The sequence below is a fragment of the Neofelis nebulosa genome, chromosome 1 (genome assembly GCF_028018385.1).
Source record: "Neofelis nebulosa isolate mNeoNeb1 chromosome 1, mNeoNeb1.pri, whole genome shotgun sequence".
Lineage (NCBI taxonomy): Eukaryota > Metazoa > Chordata > Mammalia > Carnivora > Felidae > Neofelis > Neofelis nebulosa.
In genome coordinates this window covers 132,140,091-132,161,528 of record NC_080782.1, presented here as the reverse complement: position 1 = coordinate 132,161,528, position 21,438 = coordinate 132,140,091, and the positions used below count along the sequence as shown (strand labels likewise).

At 37.1% G+C, this 21,438-nt stretch overlaps 2 protein-coding genes across 3 annotated transcripts in view; both read left to right on the top strand.

Moving 5' to 3' along the window:
• Nucleotides 1-1,558: 1,558 nt before the first annotated feature.
• LYRM7 (LYR motif containing 7) overlaps nt 1,559-21,438 on the top strand; it is a 33,901-nt gene continuing 14,021 nt past the window's right edge. Inside the window, exons 1-4 of the mRNA XM_058717318.1 lie at nt 1,559-1,680; nt 13,902-13,974; nt 15,459-15,529; nt 20,448-20,529. Of these exons, the coding sequence (XP_058573301.1) occupies nt 1,612-1,680; nt 13,902-13,974; nt 15,459-15,529; nt 20,448-20,529 (295 nt within the window). The 5' untranslated portion in view covers nt 1,559-1,611. The remainder of the gene's footprint in view (nt 1,681-13,901; nt 13,975-15,458; nt 15,530-20,447; nt 20,530-21,438) is intronic.
• The window catches only part of CDC42SE2 (CDC42 small effector 2), a 190,927-nt gene continuing 189,931 nt past the window's right edge, over nt 20,443-21,438 (top strand). The window contains exon 1 of one of the 2 annotated variants that reach the window (XM_058717539.1): nt 20,443-20,529. The gene's annotated coding sequence lies outside the window, so the exon portion shown is untranslated. The remainder of the gene's footprint in view (nt 20,530-21,438) is intronic. The other variant, XM_058717798.1, reaches the window with a different exon arrangement.

Here is a 21,438-nt window from a genome sequence, read left to right as displayed (position 1 = left end):
GAGAAGCTTCAGTACTGAACCGATTAGGGCACTATGGGAACTGTATTTTCAAGTATTGGCAGGTGAGGGGGTTTGCTTAACTGAATACAGGACCCTAGTTAGCCAGAAATTATAACAATAAATTACGAATTTTCAGGAAACTGTGCTATGATTCTAAACTGGAAATAAAGAAAAGCATGTTTCAATCATTCTTTACAAATCAGAAGGCAGAATCATGTAGTGTCATTAGATCATCTATTGTTTCCTGGCTATTTTTCCTGTTTCCAGTATATTTGGTTTAATTGCTTGGTTATGTTAAACACTCATCTGCAGATCTAAGGAATTATAATTTTAAAAAATCAACTATTATCTTGCTAGTCTCATGATGACTTGCAGTATTCTTTAAAATGACGTATATCGGGGCGCCTGGGTGGCTCAGTCGGTTAAGCATCCGACTTCAGCTCAGGTCACGATCTCACGGTCCGTGAGTTCGAGCCCCGCGTCGGGCTCTGGGCTGATGGCTCAGAGCCTGGAGCCTGCTTCCAATTCTGTGTCTCCCTCTCTCTCTGCCCCTCCCTCATTCATGCTCTGTCTCTCTCTGTCTCAAAAATAAATAAAAACGTTAAAAAAAATTAAAATAAAATAAAATAAAAAAATAAAATGACATATATCACAGAGAAGGAAAAAGGTCTTTAAGATCCACTGCTTCAAATCTTTCTTTCCTAATAAAAAGTCGGTTTTAACTAAACGTTAACCTGAAAGGCTGTGAGGTAGGGAAGGGAAACAGCGATTATGCAGTGGGGGAAAGGTTTAGATTTTTCTTGAAGCTTGCAAGGTCCTAAGTTAAAATGTACTTAAATAACATTTCCGACCTCTTGACCAGCAAAACCAAGGAGTAGAGTAAGCCAAGCAGAATGTGTCGAGGGTAAGACTGGATTTTCAGGTGCAACATAGGGTTTGGTATCCAGACCTCTATTTACTAGCCGTATGGTCTTGATTAAGTAACTCTATCTCACCTTTATGGGGAATTAATTTTAGACAAGCGCTTTGGGGCATCAGCATTTGAATCAACAGCCGCTGTAGTAGGGTTTGGCCCTTATTTACGCACACTTTCGCAACTAGGAAACGTTAACATAAGTGTTCTTTAATAGATAACTCCAACCCCCAAACAACAGGTATAACGTATCGGTGCACAAACCATCCACGAGACCTAACAGACACTCTGCGAGACCGGAAGTGACTCTGCCCCTAACTAACATGGCGTCCAGGTAATTTCCGTTCTCCTCTCTCCAGTAATTGAGCTCGGCACTTTCTCGCGGTTTTACCAGACTGCGGGAGTTTAGCAAACTGTCTTCCAGGGTCCTCTGTGGGGGCGGGTTACTAAGGGGATTCTGCGCAGTGATTGGTTGCGGCACGATAGGAACGTGACTTCAGGTAGTTGGATAGTCCACGCCAAACAGTGATTGGTTGTCGAGAGGCGGGGCGACTCGACCACTGAAGAAGTAGCCGCCGCGGCGCGGAGAGCCATGGGTCAGGCGGCCAAGGTGACAGGGTACGGGGAGGGCATGGGTACGATAGCGACGGGAAGGGAAAGCGGCGGCCTTGCGAAGCTTGTCTGTAACTTCAGTAGATATGGGTTTAGGATCCTTCACGGAGGATGTGAACGTTGCTGCTGTGGAGCCCGGTGACCAACTCCGAAGGGCCGTCGAGGTTTTGTGCTGGTGCGGAGGGAGGGCAATACCAGTGCTTCCTCCCTCTTTTTCTGGGGTGCCAAAGTATGTGTTTCTAAGCCATGCAAGGCTGCACTTGAGTTCTGCCCCTGTTTCATCCCCACACTGAACGTTTGTGTGAGGGACCACTTTTACATCCTTGAAAGGTGGACGAAACGCCAAATGCACTCCTGCGCCACAACCATCCGATGAGATGAAAAGTACCGTCAGATAACCGGAAAGTACACTGAAGTCTGGGAACCAAAGAACCGAGGACCCTCAGAATCACTTGTCAAAAATTAACACCTGAGGAGACAGCAGAGTCCTGTGAGACCTGAGTGCTCTGAATGAGCTTGGGAAGTGATGGGCCCACCAGGCACTTCGCTGAAGACCTGGTCTCAGATTCATTTCTCATTAAAATGATAAAGGTTCCTGGCTGGGACACACTTCTCAAGACTAGCCATTCCTAACCTTAAATTAGAGCGTGACCTGTTGGGGGCCTGTCACTGTTGCTGCAGTATAAGCCTGGAAAGGTGTAGTGAGGAAAAGCACTGCTAATGGTTGGTCAGCGTCAACAATAAGGAACAAACAAGCGGTGCCTCATGTTTTAGTGAATTTGGTGTTCCTACTACATTTTAGTATATGTCACAGCACCAATAGAAACAATTTTAAAGAATTATTCAAAGATTAATTATTAATCTTTAATACAAAAAAATACATCTCATAGAAGTATAAGTTGAGTCCTGAAGTTTGATTAGAAATTTGCTAGGAGGGAAAAAAAATTCATAGGTGAAAAGAGAAAAGAATATTCCAGAAAGAGGAAGTACTATATGGAAAGTTATTGAAGTGGGAAGTTGCTTGAAAAACTTTAATACAAAATAAATTAAATAGGATTCATTCCAAAAACACTTTTGGGAAGATCTACCATGTATAGAAGGTACTCATGGTAAGTGTGAAGAATACAAAAGTGACCAAGAAGTCTTTGAGGAAGTATGGGATCACAGCAAGTAAGCATTTGATTAATATACAGTGTTGGAGGTACCCAGTGCTGTGGCTGTCCCTCAGGAACATATAACCCAGACGTATAAAGGACAGGTAAGTAATGATCTAAAGAGAAACCCAGGGGTGCCTGGGTGGCTCATTCGGTTAGGCATTTGACTTTGGCTCAGGTCATTATTTCTTCGTTCGGGAATTCAAGCCCTGCATGGGGCTCTCTGCTGTCAGCACCGAGCCCACTCTGGATCCTCTGTCTTTGTCTCTCAAAAACAAACATTAAAAAAATTTTAAGGGAAACCTGGTTCTGAAAATTTCCCATATACTCTTAATATTAATCCATTATAAGAAAATTGAGACAAAGGCTGACTAACTTGTCCAAGCTTAAAATGTCAATGTCCTATTCCAACTGATCTGCCTGTAAAAAAAATCCACTTTCCATGTATGCTACCTAAATTATCTAATATAAGCAAATGAGGAAGAGAACATAATCTGTAACTTAGTTTTCTTCCTTTTAATAAAAAAAATTTTTAATATGAAATTTATTGTCAAATTGGATTCCATACAACACCCAGTGTTCATCCCAACGGGTGCCCTCCTCAATGCCTAACACCCACTTTTCCTTCCCTCCCACCCCCCATCAACCCTCTGTTTATTCTTAGTTTTTAGGATCCACATAAGAGTGAAAATATATGGTATCTGTCTTTCTCTGTATGACTGATTTCACTTAGCATAACACTCTCCAGTTCCATCCATGTTGCTGCAAAAGGCCATATTTCATTCTTTGTTATTGCCAGGTAGTATTCCATTGTGTTTATAAACCACAATTTCTTTATCCATTCATCAGTTGATGGACATTTAGGCTCTTTCCATAATTTGGCTATTGTTGAAAGTGCTGCTATAAACATTGGGGTACAAGTGCCTCTATGCATCAGTACTCCTGTATCCCTTGGGTAAATTCCTAGCAGTGCTATTGCTGGGTCATAAGGTAGATGTATTCTTAATTTTTTGAAGAACCTCCACACTGTTTTCCAGAGTCTTGCACCAGTTTGCATTCCCACCAACAGGGCAAGAGGGTTCCCGTTTCTCCACATCCTCTCCAGCATCTATAGTCTCCTGATTTGTTCATTTTAGCCACTCTGACTGGCATGAGGTAATATCTCAGTGTGGTTTTGATTTGTATTTCCCTGATGAGTGACGTTGAGCATCTTTTCATGTGCCTGTTGGACATCTAGATGTCTTCCTTAGAGAAGTGTCTATTCATGTCTTCTACCCGTTTCTTCACTGGATTATTTGTTTTTCAGGTGTGGAGTTTGGTGAGTTCTTAATAGATTTTGGAAACTAGCCCTTTGTCCGATATGTCATTTGCAAATATCTTTTCCCATTCTGTCGGTTGCCTTTTAGTTTTGTTGATGGTTTCCTCTGCAGTGCAGAAGCTTTTTATCTTCATGAGGTCCCAATAGTTCATTTTTGCTTTTAATTCCCTTGCCTTTGGAGATGTGTCGAGTAAGAAATTGCTACGGCTGAGGTCAAGGATGTTTTCTCCTGCTTTCTCCTCTAGAGTTTTGATGGTTTCCTGTCTCACATTCAGGTCCTTCATCCATTTTGAGTTTATTTTTGTGAATGGTGTAAGAAAGTGGTCTAGTTTCATTCTTCTGCATGTTGCTGTCCAGTTCTCCCAGCACCATTTGTTAAAGAGACTGTCTTTTTTCCATTGGATGTTCTTTCCTGCTTTGTCAAAGATTAGTTGGCCATACGTTTGTGGGTCCAATTCTGTAGTCTTTATTTATTCCATTGGTCTGTATGTCTGTTTTTGTGCCAGTACCATGCTGTCTTGATGATTACAGCTTTGTAGTAGAGGCTAAAGTGTGGGATTGTGATGCCTCCTGCTTTGGTCTTCTTCTTCAGTATTTACTTTGGCTATTCGAGGCCTTTTGTGGTTCCATACAAATTTTAGGATTGCTTGTTCTAGCTTCGAGAAGAATGCTGGTGCAATTTTGATTGGGATTGCATTGAATGTGTAGATAGCTTTGGGTAGTATTGACATTTTGACAATATTTATTCTTCCAATCCATGAGCAGGGAATGTCTTTCCATTTCTTTATATCTTCTTCAGTTTCCTTCATCAGCTTTCTATAGTTTTCAGCATACAGGTCTTTTACATCTTTGGTTAGATTTATCCCTAGGTATTTTATGCTTCTTGGTGCAATTGTGAATGGGATCAGTTTCTTTATTTGTCTTTCTGTTGCTTCATTATTAGTGTATAAAAATGCAACTGATTTCTGTACATTAATTTTGTATCCTGTGATCTTGCTGAATTCATTATCAGTTCTAGCAGACTTTTGGTGGAGTCTTTTGGGTTTTCTATGTATACTATCATGTCATCTGCCTGTCATCTGCAAAAACTGAAAGCTTGACTTCATCTTTGCCAATTTTGATGCCTTTGATTTCCTTTTGTTGTCTGATTGCTGATGCTAGCACTTCAACACTATGTTAAACAACAGCGGTGAGAGTGGACATCCCTGTCCTCTTCCTGATCTCAGGGGGAAAGCTCTGTTTTTCCCCACTGAGGATGATATTAGCTATAGGCTTTTCATAAATGGCTTTTATGATGTTTAAATATGTTCCTTCTGTTCTGACTTTCTCGAGGGTTTTTATTCAGAAAGGATGCTGAATTTTGTCAAATGCTTTTTCTCCATCAATTGACAGGATCATATGGTTCTTTTCTTTTATTAATGTGATGTATCACATTGATTGATTTGCAAATATTGAACCATCCCTGCAGCCCAGGAATGAATCCCACTGGATCATGGTGAATAATTCTTTTTTTATGCTGTTGAATTCTATTTGCTAGTATCTTATTGAGAATTTTTGCATCCACATTCATCAGGGATATTGGCCTGTAGCTTTCTTTTTTTGCTGGGTCTCTGTCTGGTTTGGAATCAAAGTAATGGTGGCTTCATAGAATGAGTCTGGAAGTTTTCCTTCCCTTTCTATTTTTTGGAACAGCTTGGGAAGTATAGGTATTATTTCTGCTCTAAATGTCTGGTAGAATTCCCCAGGGAAGCCATCTGGTCCTGGACTATTTGTTGGGAGATTTTTGATAAGTGGTTCAATTTCTTCACTGGTTATGGGTCTGTTCAAGTTTTCTATTTCTTCCTGTTTGAGTTTTGGAAGTGGGTGGGTGCTTAGGAATTTGTCCCATTTCTTCCAGGTTGTCCAGTTTGTTGGCATATAATTTTTCATAGTATTCCTTGATAATTGCTTGTATTTCTGAGGGACTGGTTGTAATAATTCCATTTTCATTCATGATTTTATCTATTTGGGTCATCTCCTTTTTTCTTTTTGAGAAACCTGGCTAGAGTTTTATTAATTTTGTTTATTTTTTCAAAAAACCAACTCTTGGTTTCATTGATCTGCTCTACAGTTTTTTTAGATTCCATACCGTTTATTTCTGCTCTGATCTTTATTATTTCTCTTCTTCTGCTGGGTTTGGGGCGTCTTTGCTGTTCTGCTTCTATTTCCTTTAGGTGCGCTGTTAGATTTTGCATTTGGTATTTTTCTTGTTTCTTGAGATAGGCCTGGATTGCAATGTATTTTCCTTTCAGGATTGCCTTACCTGCATCCCAAAGCATTTGGATTGTTGTATTTTCATTTTCATTTGTTTCCATATATTTTTAAATTTCTTGTCTAATTTCCTGGTTGACCCATTCCTTCTTTAGTAGGGTGTTCTTTAACCTCCATGCTTTTGGAGGTTTCCAGTTTTTTTCCTGTGGTTGATTTCAAGCTTCATGGCACTGTGGTCTGAAAGTGTGCATGGTATGATCTCAATTCTTGTAAACTTATGAAGGGCTGTTTTGTGACCCAGTATGTGATCTATCTTGGAGAATGTTCAATGTGCACTTGAGAAGAAAGTATATTCTGTTGCTTTTGGATGCAGAGTTCTAAATGTATCTGTCAAGTCCATCTGATCCAATGTATCATTCAGGACCCTTGTTTCTTTATTGATCTTGTGTCTAGATGTTGTATCCATTGTTGTAAGTGGGGTATTAAAGTCCCCTGCAGTGACCACATTCTTATCAATAAGGTTGCTTATGTTTGTGATTAATCGTTTTATATATTTGGGGTGTCCCGTATTCAGCACATAGGCATTTATAATTGTTAGCTGTTCCTGATGGATAGACCCTGTGATTGTTATATAAAGCCCTTCTTCATCTCTTGTTTCAGCCTTTAACTTAAAGTCGAGTTTGTCTGATATAAGTATGGCTACTCCAGCTTTCTTTTGACTTCCAATAGCATGATAGATAGTTCTACATCCCCTCACTTTCAATCTGAAGGTGACCTCAGGTCTCAAATTAGTCTCTTGTAGACAGCAAATAGATGGGTCTTGGTTTTTTTTTTTTTTTTTTTTTTTTTTTTTTTTTTCCCATTCTGATACCCTATGTCTTTTGGTTGGAGCATTTAGTCCATTTACATTCAGTGTTATTATTGAAAAATACGGGGTTTAGAATCATTGTGATGTCTGTAGGTTTCATGCTTGTAGTGATGTCTCTGGTACTGTGTGGTCCTTGCAACATTTCACTCGCAGAATCCCCCTTAGGATCTCTTGTAGGGCTGGTTTAGTGATGATGAATTCCTTCAGTTTTTGTTGTTTGGGAAAACCTTTATCTCTCCTTCTATTCTGAATGACAGACTTGCTGGATAAAGGAATGTTGACTGCATATTTTTTCTGTTCATCACATTGAAGATTTCCTGCCATTCCTTTCTGACCTGCCAAGTTTCACTACATAGTTCTGCTACTATTCTTATGTGTCTACCTTTGTAAGTTAGAGCATGTTCAACCCTAGCTGCTTTCAGAATTTTCTGTTTATCCTTGTATTTTGTCAGTTTCACTATGATAGGTTGTGCAGAAGATCGTTTAAAATTACATCTGGAGGGAGTTCTCTGTGCCTCTTGGATTTCAATGCCTTTTTCCTTCCCCAGGTCAAGGAAGTTCTCAGCTATGATTTGTTCAAGTACAGCTTCAGCCCCTTTCTCTCTCTCTTCTTCTTCTGGAATTCCTATGGTATGGATATTGTTCCATTTGATTGCATCACTTAGTTCTCTAATTCTCCCCTCATACTTCTGGATTTTTTTAATCTCTCTTTTTCTCAGCCTCCTCTTTTTCTATAATTTTATCTTCTAATTCACCTATTCTCTCCTCTGCCTCTTCAATCCGTGCTATGGCTGCCTCCATTTTGTTTTGCACCTCATTTATAGCATTTTTTACCTCCTCATGACTATTTGTTAGTCCCTTGATCTCTGAGGCAATAGATTCTCTGCTGTCCTCTATGCCTTTTTCAAGCCCAGTGATTAATTTTATTACTGTTATTCTAAATTCTTGTTCCGTTATATTGCTTAAATCTTTTTTGATCAATTCGTTAGTTGTCGCTACTTCCTGGAGTTTCTTTTGAGGAGAATTCTTCCGTTTCATCATTTTGGGTAGTCCCTGTCGTAGCTCCAAACTTCAGGGCACTTCTGTGCTCTCCGGAGTAACTTGTGTTGGTGGGCAGGGCTGCAGTCAGACCCGATGTCTGCCCCAGCCCACCGCTGGGGCCACAGTCAGACTTGTGTGTACCTTATCTTCCCCTCTCCCAGAGGCAGGACTCACTGTGGAGTGGTGTGGCCCCTGTCTGGGCTTCTTGCGCACTGCCAGGCTTGTGGTGCTGCTTCGATGGTATCTGGCCAAGGGCGTTTTAGCCGGGGTGGATCCGCAAGGTGCACAGGGGTGGGAGGGGTAGGCTTAGCTAGCTTTGCCTTTGGTGGTCTCCTGTGGGAGGGGCCCTGCAGCACCGGAGTGATCGATCCACAGAAGCACAGCGTTGGGCATTTGCGGGGTGCAAGCAAGTGCGGTGACAGGAACTGGTTCCCTTTGGAATATCAGCTGGGGAATGGGAGTATTGATGACATTTTTTTCTTTTCCTTACACTAGTTCCTTTAAGTTTTCATTTAAAGTCCAGTTAACATACAATATAATATTAGGTATACAGTTATACAGGTAATACCTGTAATACAGGTATTACAATACCTGGTGCTCATCATAAGTGCCCTCCTGAATCCCCCTCACCTACATAGTCCATCCCCCTGCACCACCACCTCCCCACTGGTAACCATCAGTTTGTCCTGTATAGTTTAGGGTCTGTTTCTTGGTTTGCTTCTCTCTGTTTCTTTTTTCCCTTTGCTCATTTATTTTGTTTCTTAAATTCCACCCATGAGTGAAATCATATGGTATTTGTCTTTCTCTGACTGACTTATTTCACTTAGCATAATACTCTCAAGTTCCATCCATGTCATTGCAGATGGTAAAATTTCATTCTTTTTGATGGCTGAGTAGTATTACATTTTGTATATATATTTACCACATCTTCTTTATCCATTCATCACTTGATGAACACTTGAACTGTTTCCATAATTTTGCTATTGTAAATATTGCTACTATAAACATCAGGATGCATATAACCCTTTAAATTAGTATTTTCATATTCTTTGAGTAAATACCTAGTAGTGCAATTGCTGGATCATAGGGCAGTTCTATTTTTAACTTTCTGAGAAACCTCCATAAAGTTCTCAAGAGTAGTTGCACTGGTTTGCATTCCCACAACACTGCAAGAGGGTTCCCCTTTCACCACATCCTCGCCAATACCTGTTATTTCTTGTGTTTTTGAGTTTAGCCATTCTGATAAGTGTGAGGGCATATCTTGTTGTGGTTTTGATTTGTATTTCCCTGATGATGAGTGACGTTAAGCGCCTTCATTTGTCTGTTAGTGATCTGTATGTCTTTTGGAAATGTCTATTTATGTCTTCTCCCCCTTTTTAATTGGATTATTCATCTTTTGAGTATTGAGTTTTATAAAGTTCTTTGTATGTTTTAGATATTAACCCTTTATCAGATATGTCATTTGCAAATATCTTCTCCCATCCTGGAGGTTGCCTTTTAGTTTTGTGGATGACTTCCTTTGCTGTGCAGAAGCCTTTTATTTTGATGTAGTCCCAATAGTTTATTTTTGCTTTTGTTTCCCTTGCCTCAATAGACCTACCTAGTTTGAAGTTGCAATGGACAATGTCAAATAGGATTTTTATGGTTTCATATCTAACATTTAAGTCTTGAATCTATTTTGAATTTATTTTTGTGTATACTAGTTCTTAAATTAGGGACACTGGCTTTTTTATTAATGACATTACTTTCTTTTTTCCCTAAACAGCATGTAAAATTTACTTAACTTTACATTTCCCTCAATCCCATGCAACTTTTCTTCCACCACTCTTGTAATATTAAACTGCCTAGGTTTCTATGATACTCGATTACCTTTAAAGTCCATATTTCTACAAACAGTCTTTTCAAGGCAGTCTCAGCTTTTACTGTCACAACTTCAAAATTCTTTCAGACTCTACACATCTCGATTTCAAAGCCACTTCCATATTTTTAGGTACTTGTTATAGTGGTACCTGATTTCCCAGTATTAAAATCTGTTTTAGTTTCCTATGGCTAGGTGGCTTAAGGCAACAGAAGTGTATTGTCTCATAGTTCTGGAGGCTAGAAATGAAATGAAATGAAAATGAGAATGTAAAGAAATGAAAGTGCCAGGAGAGCCATGCTCCCTCTGAAACTGGGTAGAGTCTCCCCAGCTTCTGATGGTGGCTGTCAATCTTTGATGCTCGTTGGCTTGTTGGCTTGCTCTTTCCTCACTCTAATGTTTGTCTCCATCTTCATATGGCAGTCTGTGTGTGTCTCTGTGTTCACATGGCATTTTCCTCTTAAGGATACCAGTTATATTGTATCCATTAAAGTGGAGTCCACTTTAATGACCTCATCTTAATGATATCTTTAATGACCCTATTTCCAAATAAAGTCACATTTACAAGTACTAGGGACTAGGACTTCAACATGTCCTTTGGGGGAAGCACAATTCATGCTATAACGGTATGGATTATTTGCCTATTCATGAATTGATAGAAAATTGACTTGTTTCTACTTTTTTGACTATTGTGAATAATGGTACTATAATCGTTCATGTGTAAGTTTTTACATAAGGGTATGTTTTCATTTCTCTTGGATATATACCTAAGCATGGAATTGCTAGAAAATGTGATAACTTTATGTTCAACTTTTTGAGCAGCTGCCCAACTATTTTCCAGACAGCTGCACCATTTTACATTCGTACCAACAATGTATGAGTTCTAATTTTTGCACATTCTTGCAATGCTTGTTACTGATTTTCTTTTTCGTTACAGCCATTCTGCTGGGGTTAAGTGTATTTCACTGAGATTTACATTTATATTTCCCAGATGCCAGATTATGTTAAGCATCTTTTCATGGTCTTAATGACCATTTGTCTATCTTTAGAGAAATGTCTGTTCATATCCTTTGTCTGTGTTTTTATTGTTGAGTTGTGAGAGTTCTTTTTATGTTCTAGATACTGTCCCCTTACCAGATATATGGTTGGTAAATATTTTCTTCCAATGTGTGCTTGTCTTTAACTCTTTTTTGATAAAGTCCTTTCCCTTTCTCTTTTAAAAAAAAATTTTTTTTTAGTTTTTATAAAGGTGATCAATGTGAAAAGTTTAAGAAGTCAAATAGTGTTACACAGAAACTAATAGATGTCTACTTCCTTCTACGTACTTCCAACTCCTGCTCCCCAGAGATAAGTGCTTTTAGTCATTTTAGCTATTTTCATATTTACCTCCATGTTTCTAAATAACATGTTTAAACTGCTATTCATTGGGTTTTTTTTCTCTTTGAGGATAATTATTTACTGACTTTTAACAATGGAAGTTAAGGACCAAGCTAAGCTCCCTCCTTATACCTTAGTCTTCTTGTTATATAAATTTTGGTGTATCAGTTTTCATTTTTGATATTACTATGACTGTATAAAATTGTCCACAGTTGAGTCCTCTAATATATGATTACATTGCCTTTCTTTTCTAATTCTTTGTTTTTCTTGAAACTAATAATTTTGTTTTTATTATCATTGGTTAGTTTCCTACTTATCTGTTCCCAAATTCAGTCTGATTTTTTTTCCTAGGAACATCTTTTCTAGAGCAGTTCATCCTTGGCTGTAGTCTAGACTCTTTTCCAGGGTGGGCACACAAATGCTGACATGTATTTGTTCTCCACCATCATCTCTGTGTTGGATCACCTGTCTCACTGGTTCCCATGTTTTTTCTTTTGTAGTTCATCCCCTTGTGAAGCATTTGCATTTTTGAAAATGTCTGTTTGCCTTTGTAGTTAGGTGATAGTTTAGCTATGTATGGTATCTTGAGCTGGACATTTTTTTTTTTTTTCAAAGCTTGAAAATCTTAAACCATTGTCTTCTCATAATGATGTTATTTAGAAGTCAAGTGCCAGTCTGATTTTCTGTTTTTTATCTGTGAGTTGTTTTTTATCTTTGAGATTTTCCTTTTTTTTTTTTTTTTTTAGCATTGTGCTGAACTTATATCATGATGTCCTATCGTATGGGTTTTGTGTTGGGTACTTGGTGAAACTATCAATCTAGTATCTCAAGTGCCTTAGTTGGTGATATTTTCTTAATTTTCTCCGCCTTTTAATTTCTTTTGTCTGTTTTCTCTGTTCCTTCTTGTTGGAAATCCTATTAATGTAATTATTGGTTCATCTAGATTATGCTCTTAATTTTCTTTCTTTTCTCCCCTCAGTTTCTACCTCTGAATTTTTATTCTACTTCTCAACTGTTTTTCTCAACTTAATATTTGCTGTCACTCATTTGCTATCTGAGAGCTTTTGGGAATTTTCTGAATGTTTCTTTGTTAATTTACTATAACTTCTTTTTATTGTTACAACGTCTTTGCAGTCACTTTGTTTCTGAGTAAGTTCATTGTGATGGTTTGGTTTTTGTTTTGTTTTATTTATTTGTTTGTTTATTATTTATTTATTTTATTTATTTATTTTTTGCTACATGTTTCTTGTTTCTGTTTTGGTGTCTTTGATGTTTGGTAAATATATGTAAATATTTAAAACCATTCCTAGCATACAGGATATACTCAGTAAATAAATATTAGGTATTTTGTCTAGTGAATAAACTAGAGGAAAGGAGGGAATGGGGGCAGAGTGACAAATCTGTGTTAAGTAGTCTAAGCTAAATGATGACCCAACTACAGAGGCAGGTAGATATTTTCAAAAATGCAAATCCTCTACCACAAGAAGATGAACTTAAATAATGTTCAGGGATGGAGAATATCGAAAACATTAGAGAGACATTCCTAAGGTTTCCACATGAAAAGTAATGTAGACTTAAAGAATCACCTAAAGATTTCAAGCTTGAGAAATTCAGTGTCTCCTATTCTCTGAAATTAAGAAGACAGGAGAAAAAGCAATATTGGGGGAACAGGATTGAGTATGTTTTTAGATTTGAGAAGTGCGAAGTAGACTTAGTTTAACACTAAAGACTCTACATAGTCTGTCTTCTACCCAAATGTCAGGCTTTGTTCTCTATTTCTTTAACATAGCCTTAGAATATTCATTAGTCTCAGTATTCTGCTTCTCTTTTGAGAAATCAGAATCACACTTTGTTAAATTATCTGTAACATCTTGCTTCTTGGTCTCTTAAGATACATACCAGGTTCATGAGTTTGTGTATGTGTGTGTAAAACTTTTAAGAACAGATGAAGTCCTCAATATGTTAAGAAAAGTGAGAATACAAACCAGACTGACAAAGTTTGTTAGTAGTTGATAGTATACTGGTTTTGACAGGGGGATTATTAACTTTTTGACCATCCCTTGTTTTTTCCAAGAACTTGGTATTATTTTTTAAATAAAGCTATTTTTTTTTTATTTAAAGATAAATAATGAAGGGAAAGTTATTTTGGCAAACCCTCATTTTCACCAGCTACTTTGAAATATAGGGGCGCCTGGGTGGCTCAGTCGGTTAAGCGTCTGACTTCAGCTCAGGTCATGATCTTGTAGTCTGTGAGTTCGAGCCCCATGTTGGGCTCTGTGCTGACAGCTCAGAGCCTGGAGCCTGCTTCAGAGTCTGTCTCCCTCTCTCTCTGCCCTTCCCCTGCTCCTGCTCTCTCCCTCTGTCTCAAAAATAAATAAAAACATTTTTAAAAAAGAAAAATAGTCTAAGTAACAAACAGGAAAGAAATACTGTTGAATCCTTGTAATTATATAAAATGTGAATTTTTTTTTCTTTTGAGATCTGAATTCTAATTTTTTTTTCTTTTACAGGTTTTACAGCTCTTTAAAACATTACACAGGACCAGACAACAGGTTTTTAAAAATGATACCAGAGCATTAGAAGGTAGGTTTACTTTTTGCTCCTTTGGAGTAAGTGCATTCTTCACATGGCTACTAATATATCCAAGAAAACTGGTATGGTCAAGACCCATCTTAGAGAGTGATCTTCACTATCTCTCCCCTAATGTTGTTATGTTTTGTAAAGATTAGTTTACACTTCTTTGAGGCGTATCTTCTTAAAAAATTTTTAAAGATCAAGTTCTTACAAAAAATCAGAATTTCAGTATGATCTTTTGCTTGCTTTATGTTCAAGCCATTAAACTTACTCCTCTATTATATAATCCCATTTTCACACTCTTGGACCAGATACTACCATATAGTTAATGCCTTGTTTCATGCTCAAAGTGATAGTAGTGCTGAAAGACAACCTATCCCAAACGATTATAATTTAGTATTTCACTGTTTTAAGTGGCTTCTTATCTGGAAATCAGAGCTCTAAAGCTTAGTTTCTATGTTGGTCATGTTCAGTATCTATCTTAATATATTTCTAAAACTCTTTGAGAGGGCACTTAGATAGTGTCCTCACTGTTCCCCAGGAATTCAAGTTTTTGTAATTCACCAAAAATAATTTCTTGAATATTAAAGTGTATACTTCATTTTGTATATACTTCACCAAATTCATTTAATCCTACATCCCTGTGAGTTACTATTATAATTTCTGTTTTCTTCAGATGACAAAATTGACAAAATGTGAAAGAATTTCTCCCACATCGTGTTTAGTGAGAGGTACAATTGGAATTTAGCCTAAGCAGTTTGGGTGCAAAGCCCAAATCTTCACCATCTTACGTATCGAAATATATCAAGCAGCTTTTCTGGCTATTCTCCATCAGCAGCATATTTTTGTTACTTTAAGTGTTTTCAAGTGACATAAGAACAGTTAACCTTACATAATTACTAAGCACTTTACATGGGTTGCTCTATTAAATGTTCACAGCATCAATAAGGCAGTTGTTAGATTAGACTAAATTTTGCTATAATGATGCCAAGTGTCAGTGGTGTACATGAACAAAAGGTTTATCACTCACTTTACATGTTAGCCAAGACAATTATATATATATTTTGTTCCTATGTCTTTGTCTGTGTGTGTGTGTGTGTGTATGGTTTAACATGCTTTATATATTGAGTTTTGCCATTTTAAAGCATTTTAATTGTAATTTTTAGATTTATGGAAAAAAGCATTAAATGGGATTTATTAGAGTCTAGTAGCTGGAGGTACACAAATGAAACTGGAAGTAAAAAGCAGAAAACAAAAATATTAGAGCATTAAGAATGTATTCAGTTTAATTAGAAATTTGCCAGCCTGTCAGAAGCTCTCCAAGACACTTGTTTAATAAATATCTTTTTTTTTTTTATCATTTGTTTTACATGAGGCAAAACTATCTCGACTACTAGAGAAGTAGTCATTCATAATGAATAACCTATAAATTCTTGGGGCAGGAATTATAAATTAGAAAAGAAATAATTGTATATATATTTTTCTTTCTCTAGCAGCCAGAATAAAGATAAATGAAGAATTCAAAAGTAATAAAAGTGAAACTTCTCCCAAGAAAATAGAAGAGGTACAGTAATTGAGTCTTTCATTTATGACAAAGCCCTTATATGTTTTCTTAGCCACTAGAGAAAATGATGAAAATAGAGGGGTTATATGAAATAAAAATTATTACTTGATAGTTAAAGGCATCACAACTATATCTATAGTTCACTTGTTTGGTATGGCTCACCTCTTCAGGCTCATCTACCTACACCCCTAAGACAGCAAGTTTCTGGCTGAAAAGAACATGGATATAGCTATGGTCAGAGCAAGAGCAGCTGAACCAATCCAGAAACCCACAGAAATTCTATCTTCACCTAAGGCAAGTGACTGAAAGTAAGGAGAATAAATATTAAAACGGCGGATAGAACTTCTCTATTCATATAGCTCAACTAGAGGCTTTTTTTTTTTAATTCCTGTCTTGGCAGTGAAAGTTAATCAGCCAGTTTGTGAACTCTTCTTGTTTTGCCTTTTAGTCACTTGTTCTAGTTGAAGACAGTCCGTCTGCTGACACTAATCTATGAACTTCCTAATACTCCCAGTACATATTCATTTTAAAAAATGCACAATGATTTGTTTATTGTTTAAACTCATATTGCATATACATACATATTGTCTCTGTTTTTAACTTCCCAAGTATTTCTTTATCTCATTTTGTATAAATGTAGGGAAAGAACCCTTAGGAAGAAAACAAAAAAATGGAAAATTATTTGCAGGGCAGTTATAATTCCAAGAATTGGTTTGGTTTAATAAAATCTACCTGCTAACTTTTTTTTTTTTTTTTTTTTACTTAAAATGCATTTATCTTCAGTAGAGAAAAATACTATTTTTAGAATAGTAAATATCTATAATGATCAAATTAATGAGACAAAATGAGGTAGCTTGAGTATTTCTATCCCTGTAATATAAAGGGAAAGATTTCACTTAGCCATTTGATAGGGCAAACAGGGACTTTGTAATTTTTTTCATGGCAGAAGTTAAGATGACATCATAAGTGATGACTTGAATAGAGGGTAATGGATGTATACAAAAGTTTGTACCATTTGCTATTCAGTAGACTGATTACTAAGAATGTGGTAATTGTTTTTTAATTTTGAAATCATGGTAAAAAAATTTTAAATTGAAGTCTGTTTATGTCAACTGGGAGATGAACTACAGTCTTCTAAATTTATTTTACTTGTGAAGCACTAATTTAGCATTAAGCAGTATAGAAATTAGATATTTGTTGTATACAAATATATATTTTGTATGTTTTGTAATTCTGCATCTGTTAAATATTTAGTGGTTCTTAGATTATCACGTTGTTGTGTATTAGAGCATTAATGAAATCTTGATGCCAAAAGGAATTTTATGCATCTTTTACACCAGCAGTTCTCAACTCTTTGATCTCAAGACCCTTTTACTTTCTTAAAAGTTGAGGACCCCAAAGTGCTGTTCATGTGGTGTCTCTTTCACTATTTACCATAGTAGAAATTAAAACTGAGAAATTTTTGAAATATATATTTATTGTCTAAAAATAAGCTCATTACACATTAACAGATATACTGTTTATGGAAAATAACCATATTTTCAAAAAATTTAGTGAGAATATTGTTTTATATTTTGCAAATCTCTTTAAAGTCTGACTTAATAGCAGTCAGCTAAATTCTCATATCTGCTTCCTCATTCAGTCCAGTGCAGTGTTTTTTAGGTTGAAGTATATGAAGGGGTACCTGGGTGGCTCAGTCAGTTAAGCGTCGGACTTCAACTCACCTCATGATCTCACAGTTTGTGAGTTTAAGCCTCACATCGGACTCTTTGCTGTCAGCACAGAGCCTGCTTCAGATCCTCTGTCTCCCTCTCTCTCTGCCCCTCCCCTGTGTGCATGCTCTCTCTCTCTCAAAAATGAATAAACATAAAAAATAAATGAAGAAAATTCAGCCTTACACAGATATGTAGTTGGAAAAGTGTCAGAGTACAGAGTAACGTTTAAAATAAATTGAATATTCTTTGATACTACACCTCAACAGTTTGTAAATTTCTTTAAAGGTTAGTTGCACTGTGGAACTCTGTTACCTGTTAGACCAATGGGTGGAGAGAAGTAGGCAGATAAATAGATGCTTTTTTTTTTTTTGGCCCCTGGATTGTACGGACCACCTCTTGCTCATCCTCTCTGATTTCCCCGTATCCCTGTTCCTCATCTAACTTTGTTTCCAGCATTAGACCTATGATTCAACTCAGTTTATGCACCTCCAATAGATGAGAACACCCATATTTTTCCTTTCTCTTGCCAGGTCCCTTCTCAGGTTTGTTGAGAGGTGAGTGTTTGCTCTAACACACCCTTCTCCGTATCCGTTAATGGCAACTCCCTCCTTTTAATGCTCAGACCAAAAACCTTGGTCAACCTCTTTCTTGATTGCTTTCTTTCACACTTATATCCAACCTGTCAGACAGTTTTGTTGGCTTAACCTTCAAAATACATCCAGAATTCTACCACTTCTCTTTCTCCCCATCATTACCTCCTAGTTCAAGCCACCATCATCTCTCACTGGATTATTACAAAAGCCTCCTAGTAGGTATCCCTGCTTTCACCCTAACTCCCTAGAGCCTATTCCTCAACACTTTTAAAAGAAGATTGTTTTATTTTTATTTATTTTTATTTTATTTTATTTTTTTATTAAGTAGACTTCACACCCAGTGTAGAGCCCAACATGGGGCTGGAATTCACGACCCTGAGATCAAGACCTGAGCTGGGACAGGGTCGGATACTTAACCAACTGAACTACTCAGGTGCCCCAGATTGAGCCTTTTAAAATATATAAAGGTGTATCTCATCACTCTTGTACTCAAAAACCCTCATAGCTTCTCATCCCAAAGTAAAAACTAAAGTCCTTACCATGGCCTGTAAGACTGTATCATCTGACTCCTGTTAACTCCCCACTTCAGCTCAATCTCTCTCTCCTGCTCTTCCAGTCTCAGTGTGTTCTTTGAGAGCACTGGAATTCACCAAGAACTTTCCTGTCTTACGGCATTTATGCTTTTGCTTCTTCCTAGGATATTCTTCTCCAGCGTGGCCTCAAGTCTTGATTTAGTCGACCAATATATTTAATATGTCTTTCTCTTGGAATGGATCTTTTACCCATGCATGATTTTGTAACATCGTGCACCATTGACTTGGAAAATACAGGTTCACTAAGTAATGCATACCTTCCAAATGTTGACATAGTTCAATATGTAATGTTTTAAAATTATATTTATTAATGTTAATATCCATCTCATAAGTAAAATTTCTAAGTATTGGGAAACTATCAAGCTCATGGTGGCAGATACAATTTCCCTAGAATTCTAATTTGTTCTTGAAAATTTGAATTTTGTCATTGTCAGCAAATAAAATAGAGTCCATTTACTCATTTTCAAGAAAATGTTTTCCAAATACCCAGGTCTGAATAATCATAGTTTGTCTGTCTGTGGTTCATTCAGGTCAAAATGGTAGTCCATGGAGAAAATTCTACTTTTGCTATAACTCAAACAATGCAGAAAGCTCTAGTGTCATGAAAATCATTTTGACTTCATGGTATCTGAAAGACTTTCAAGGTACCTTAAGGGTCCACGACTTTACAAATCATTGTTCTAGTCCATTTCTTCATTTTGCATATGATAAATTCTGAAACTCAGAGTAGGTCATTAACTCAAGGCCTAATACTTAATGATAGAGCCAGATTTGGAATCCAAGTATTCTGACTTCTAATTCAGTATAATTTCTGTTGTTTATAGTACATCCAACTCTATAAAAGAAAGACTCAGCCGTCTCCTGAAGAACACAGCATTTACTCTTTTATTTAAGTTTATTTGAGAGCAAGAGAGGGTGAGAGAGAATCCCACACAGGCTCTGCAGAGCAGAGCTTAATGCCAGGCTCAATCCCATGAACTGTGAGATCATGACCTGAGCTGAAATCAAAAGTTGGATGCTTAACAGATTAAGCCACCCAGGCACCCCGAAAACAGCTTTTTAAAAAAAAAAATTATTATTTTTTTTATTAAAAAAAAATTTTGGGGGGCGCCTGGGTGGCACAGTTGGTTAAGCGTCCGACTTCAGCCAGGTCACGATCTCGCGGTCCGTGAGTTCGAGCCCCACGTCAGGCTCTGGGCTGATGGCTTGGAGCCTGGAGCCTGTTTCCGATTCTGTGTCTCCCTCTCTCTCTGCCCCTCCCCCGTTCATGCTCTGTCTCGCTCTGTCCCAAAAATAAATAAAAAACGTTGAGAAAAAAAAATTTTTTTTAAATAAATAAATAAAAATAAAAAAAATTTTTTAACGTTTTTATTTATTTTTGAGACAGAGACAGAGGATGAAGGGGGGAGGGGCAGAGAGAGAAGGAGACACAGAATCAGAAGCAGGCTCCAAGCTCTGAGCCATCAGCCCAGAGCCCGACACGGTGCTCGAACTCATGGACCGCGAGATCATGACCTGAGCTGAAGTCGGACGCTTAACCGACTGCGCCACCCAGGCGCCCCCCAAAAGATTTTATTTTAATTTTATTTTAGAGAGAAAGCAGGGGAGAGCGGCAGAGGGGATGAGAGAATCTTAAGCAGGCTCCACACTGTTAGTGGAGCCTGATGTGGCTCAGTCTCATGACCATGTGATCATGACGTGAGCCGAAATGAAGAGCCAAGGGCTCAACCAACTGAGCCACCGAGGCGCCCCCCAAAACAGCATTTTTAACATATAAAATACACATTCAAGAAAAAATAATCTATTTTGGAACAAAATTTGGAATGGTTGGATAAAAGTTCAAAGTACACACATGTCTATATTCTCTACGCTTGGAATAGTTTTAAAAAGTTAAAGGCAGTATTACCTAAAAACAACTAAACAGTATACCTACAGTTTTCAAAATCATTGCATTCTATATGGACCATTGGAAAAAAAAAACACCCAGAGGATTTATTATGTTTGGTTTTCTTAACAGCTAATAAAAATAGGTTCCGACGTTGAATTGTTACTCAGAACATCTGTTGTACAAGGTATTCATACAGACCACAATACACTGAGTAAGTAAAATTAAAAATGTTTTCTGACTTCTATGTGTTTAAACTATTGAGCAGTTGCAGTGCTTTTAATGCTTAATAATAAAGCAACTTGATTTTGCCAGACAATGTGGTATATCCTGTATACATTTGTTTGTTTTTTATAAATTTTATTTTTTTTTATTTTTTTTTATTTTTTTACATGTTTATTATTATTATTATTATTTTGAGAGAGAGAGAGAGAGAAAGAGAGACAGAGTGTGAGTGAGGTAGGGGCAGAAAGAGAGGGAGAGACAGAATCCAAAGCAGGCTCCAGGCTCCAGGCTCCAGGCTCCAGGCTCCAAGCTGTCAGCCCATGTCAGAGCCTGACATAGGGCTCGATTCATAAACCATGAGATCATGACCTGAGCCGAAGTTGGAAGCTTACAAACTGAGCCACCCAGGTGCTCCTATCCTGTATGTATTTGTAAGGCTACTGTTTAAAATGCCAGATTATGAAACTTTATTTTACCAGATTTTTTTTTCTTTTTCTTTTTTAACTACTGGTTATATTATTGAACTATAGTTACAAAAACAGTATGACTATTTTTTCATCATATTTATTTGATGTTCTTAACAATTGTATTATCAGTTATCACCTACTTAGACTGTTTATCTTTTATTCTTTGGTTAGAGTTATTTTAATTTAGAAGAGTTGGTTTTATAGAAAATGGAAATACAGTTGAGGATCCTCCATTATACCTCCAGATACCTCATAGGGCTTCAGCAGAATTTTCATTTCACATTATATTTTGTTCTCATTCCCTAAACTATCTTTGAGGACGACAACAACAACAACAACAAAAGATGACATTCAAATTTTTGAAAATGTTTTCTTTTTCTTTAATTAAAAAAAAAAAGGGACAGGGGCAGAACAGGGAAGAGAGAGAGTAT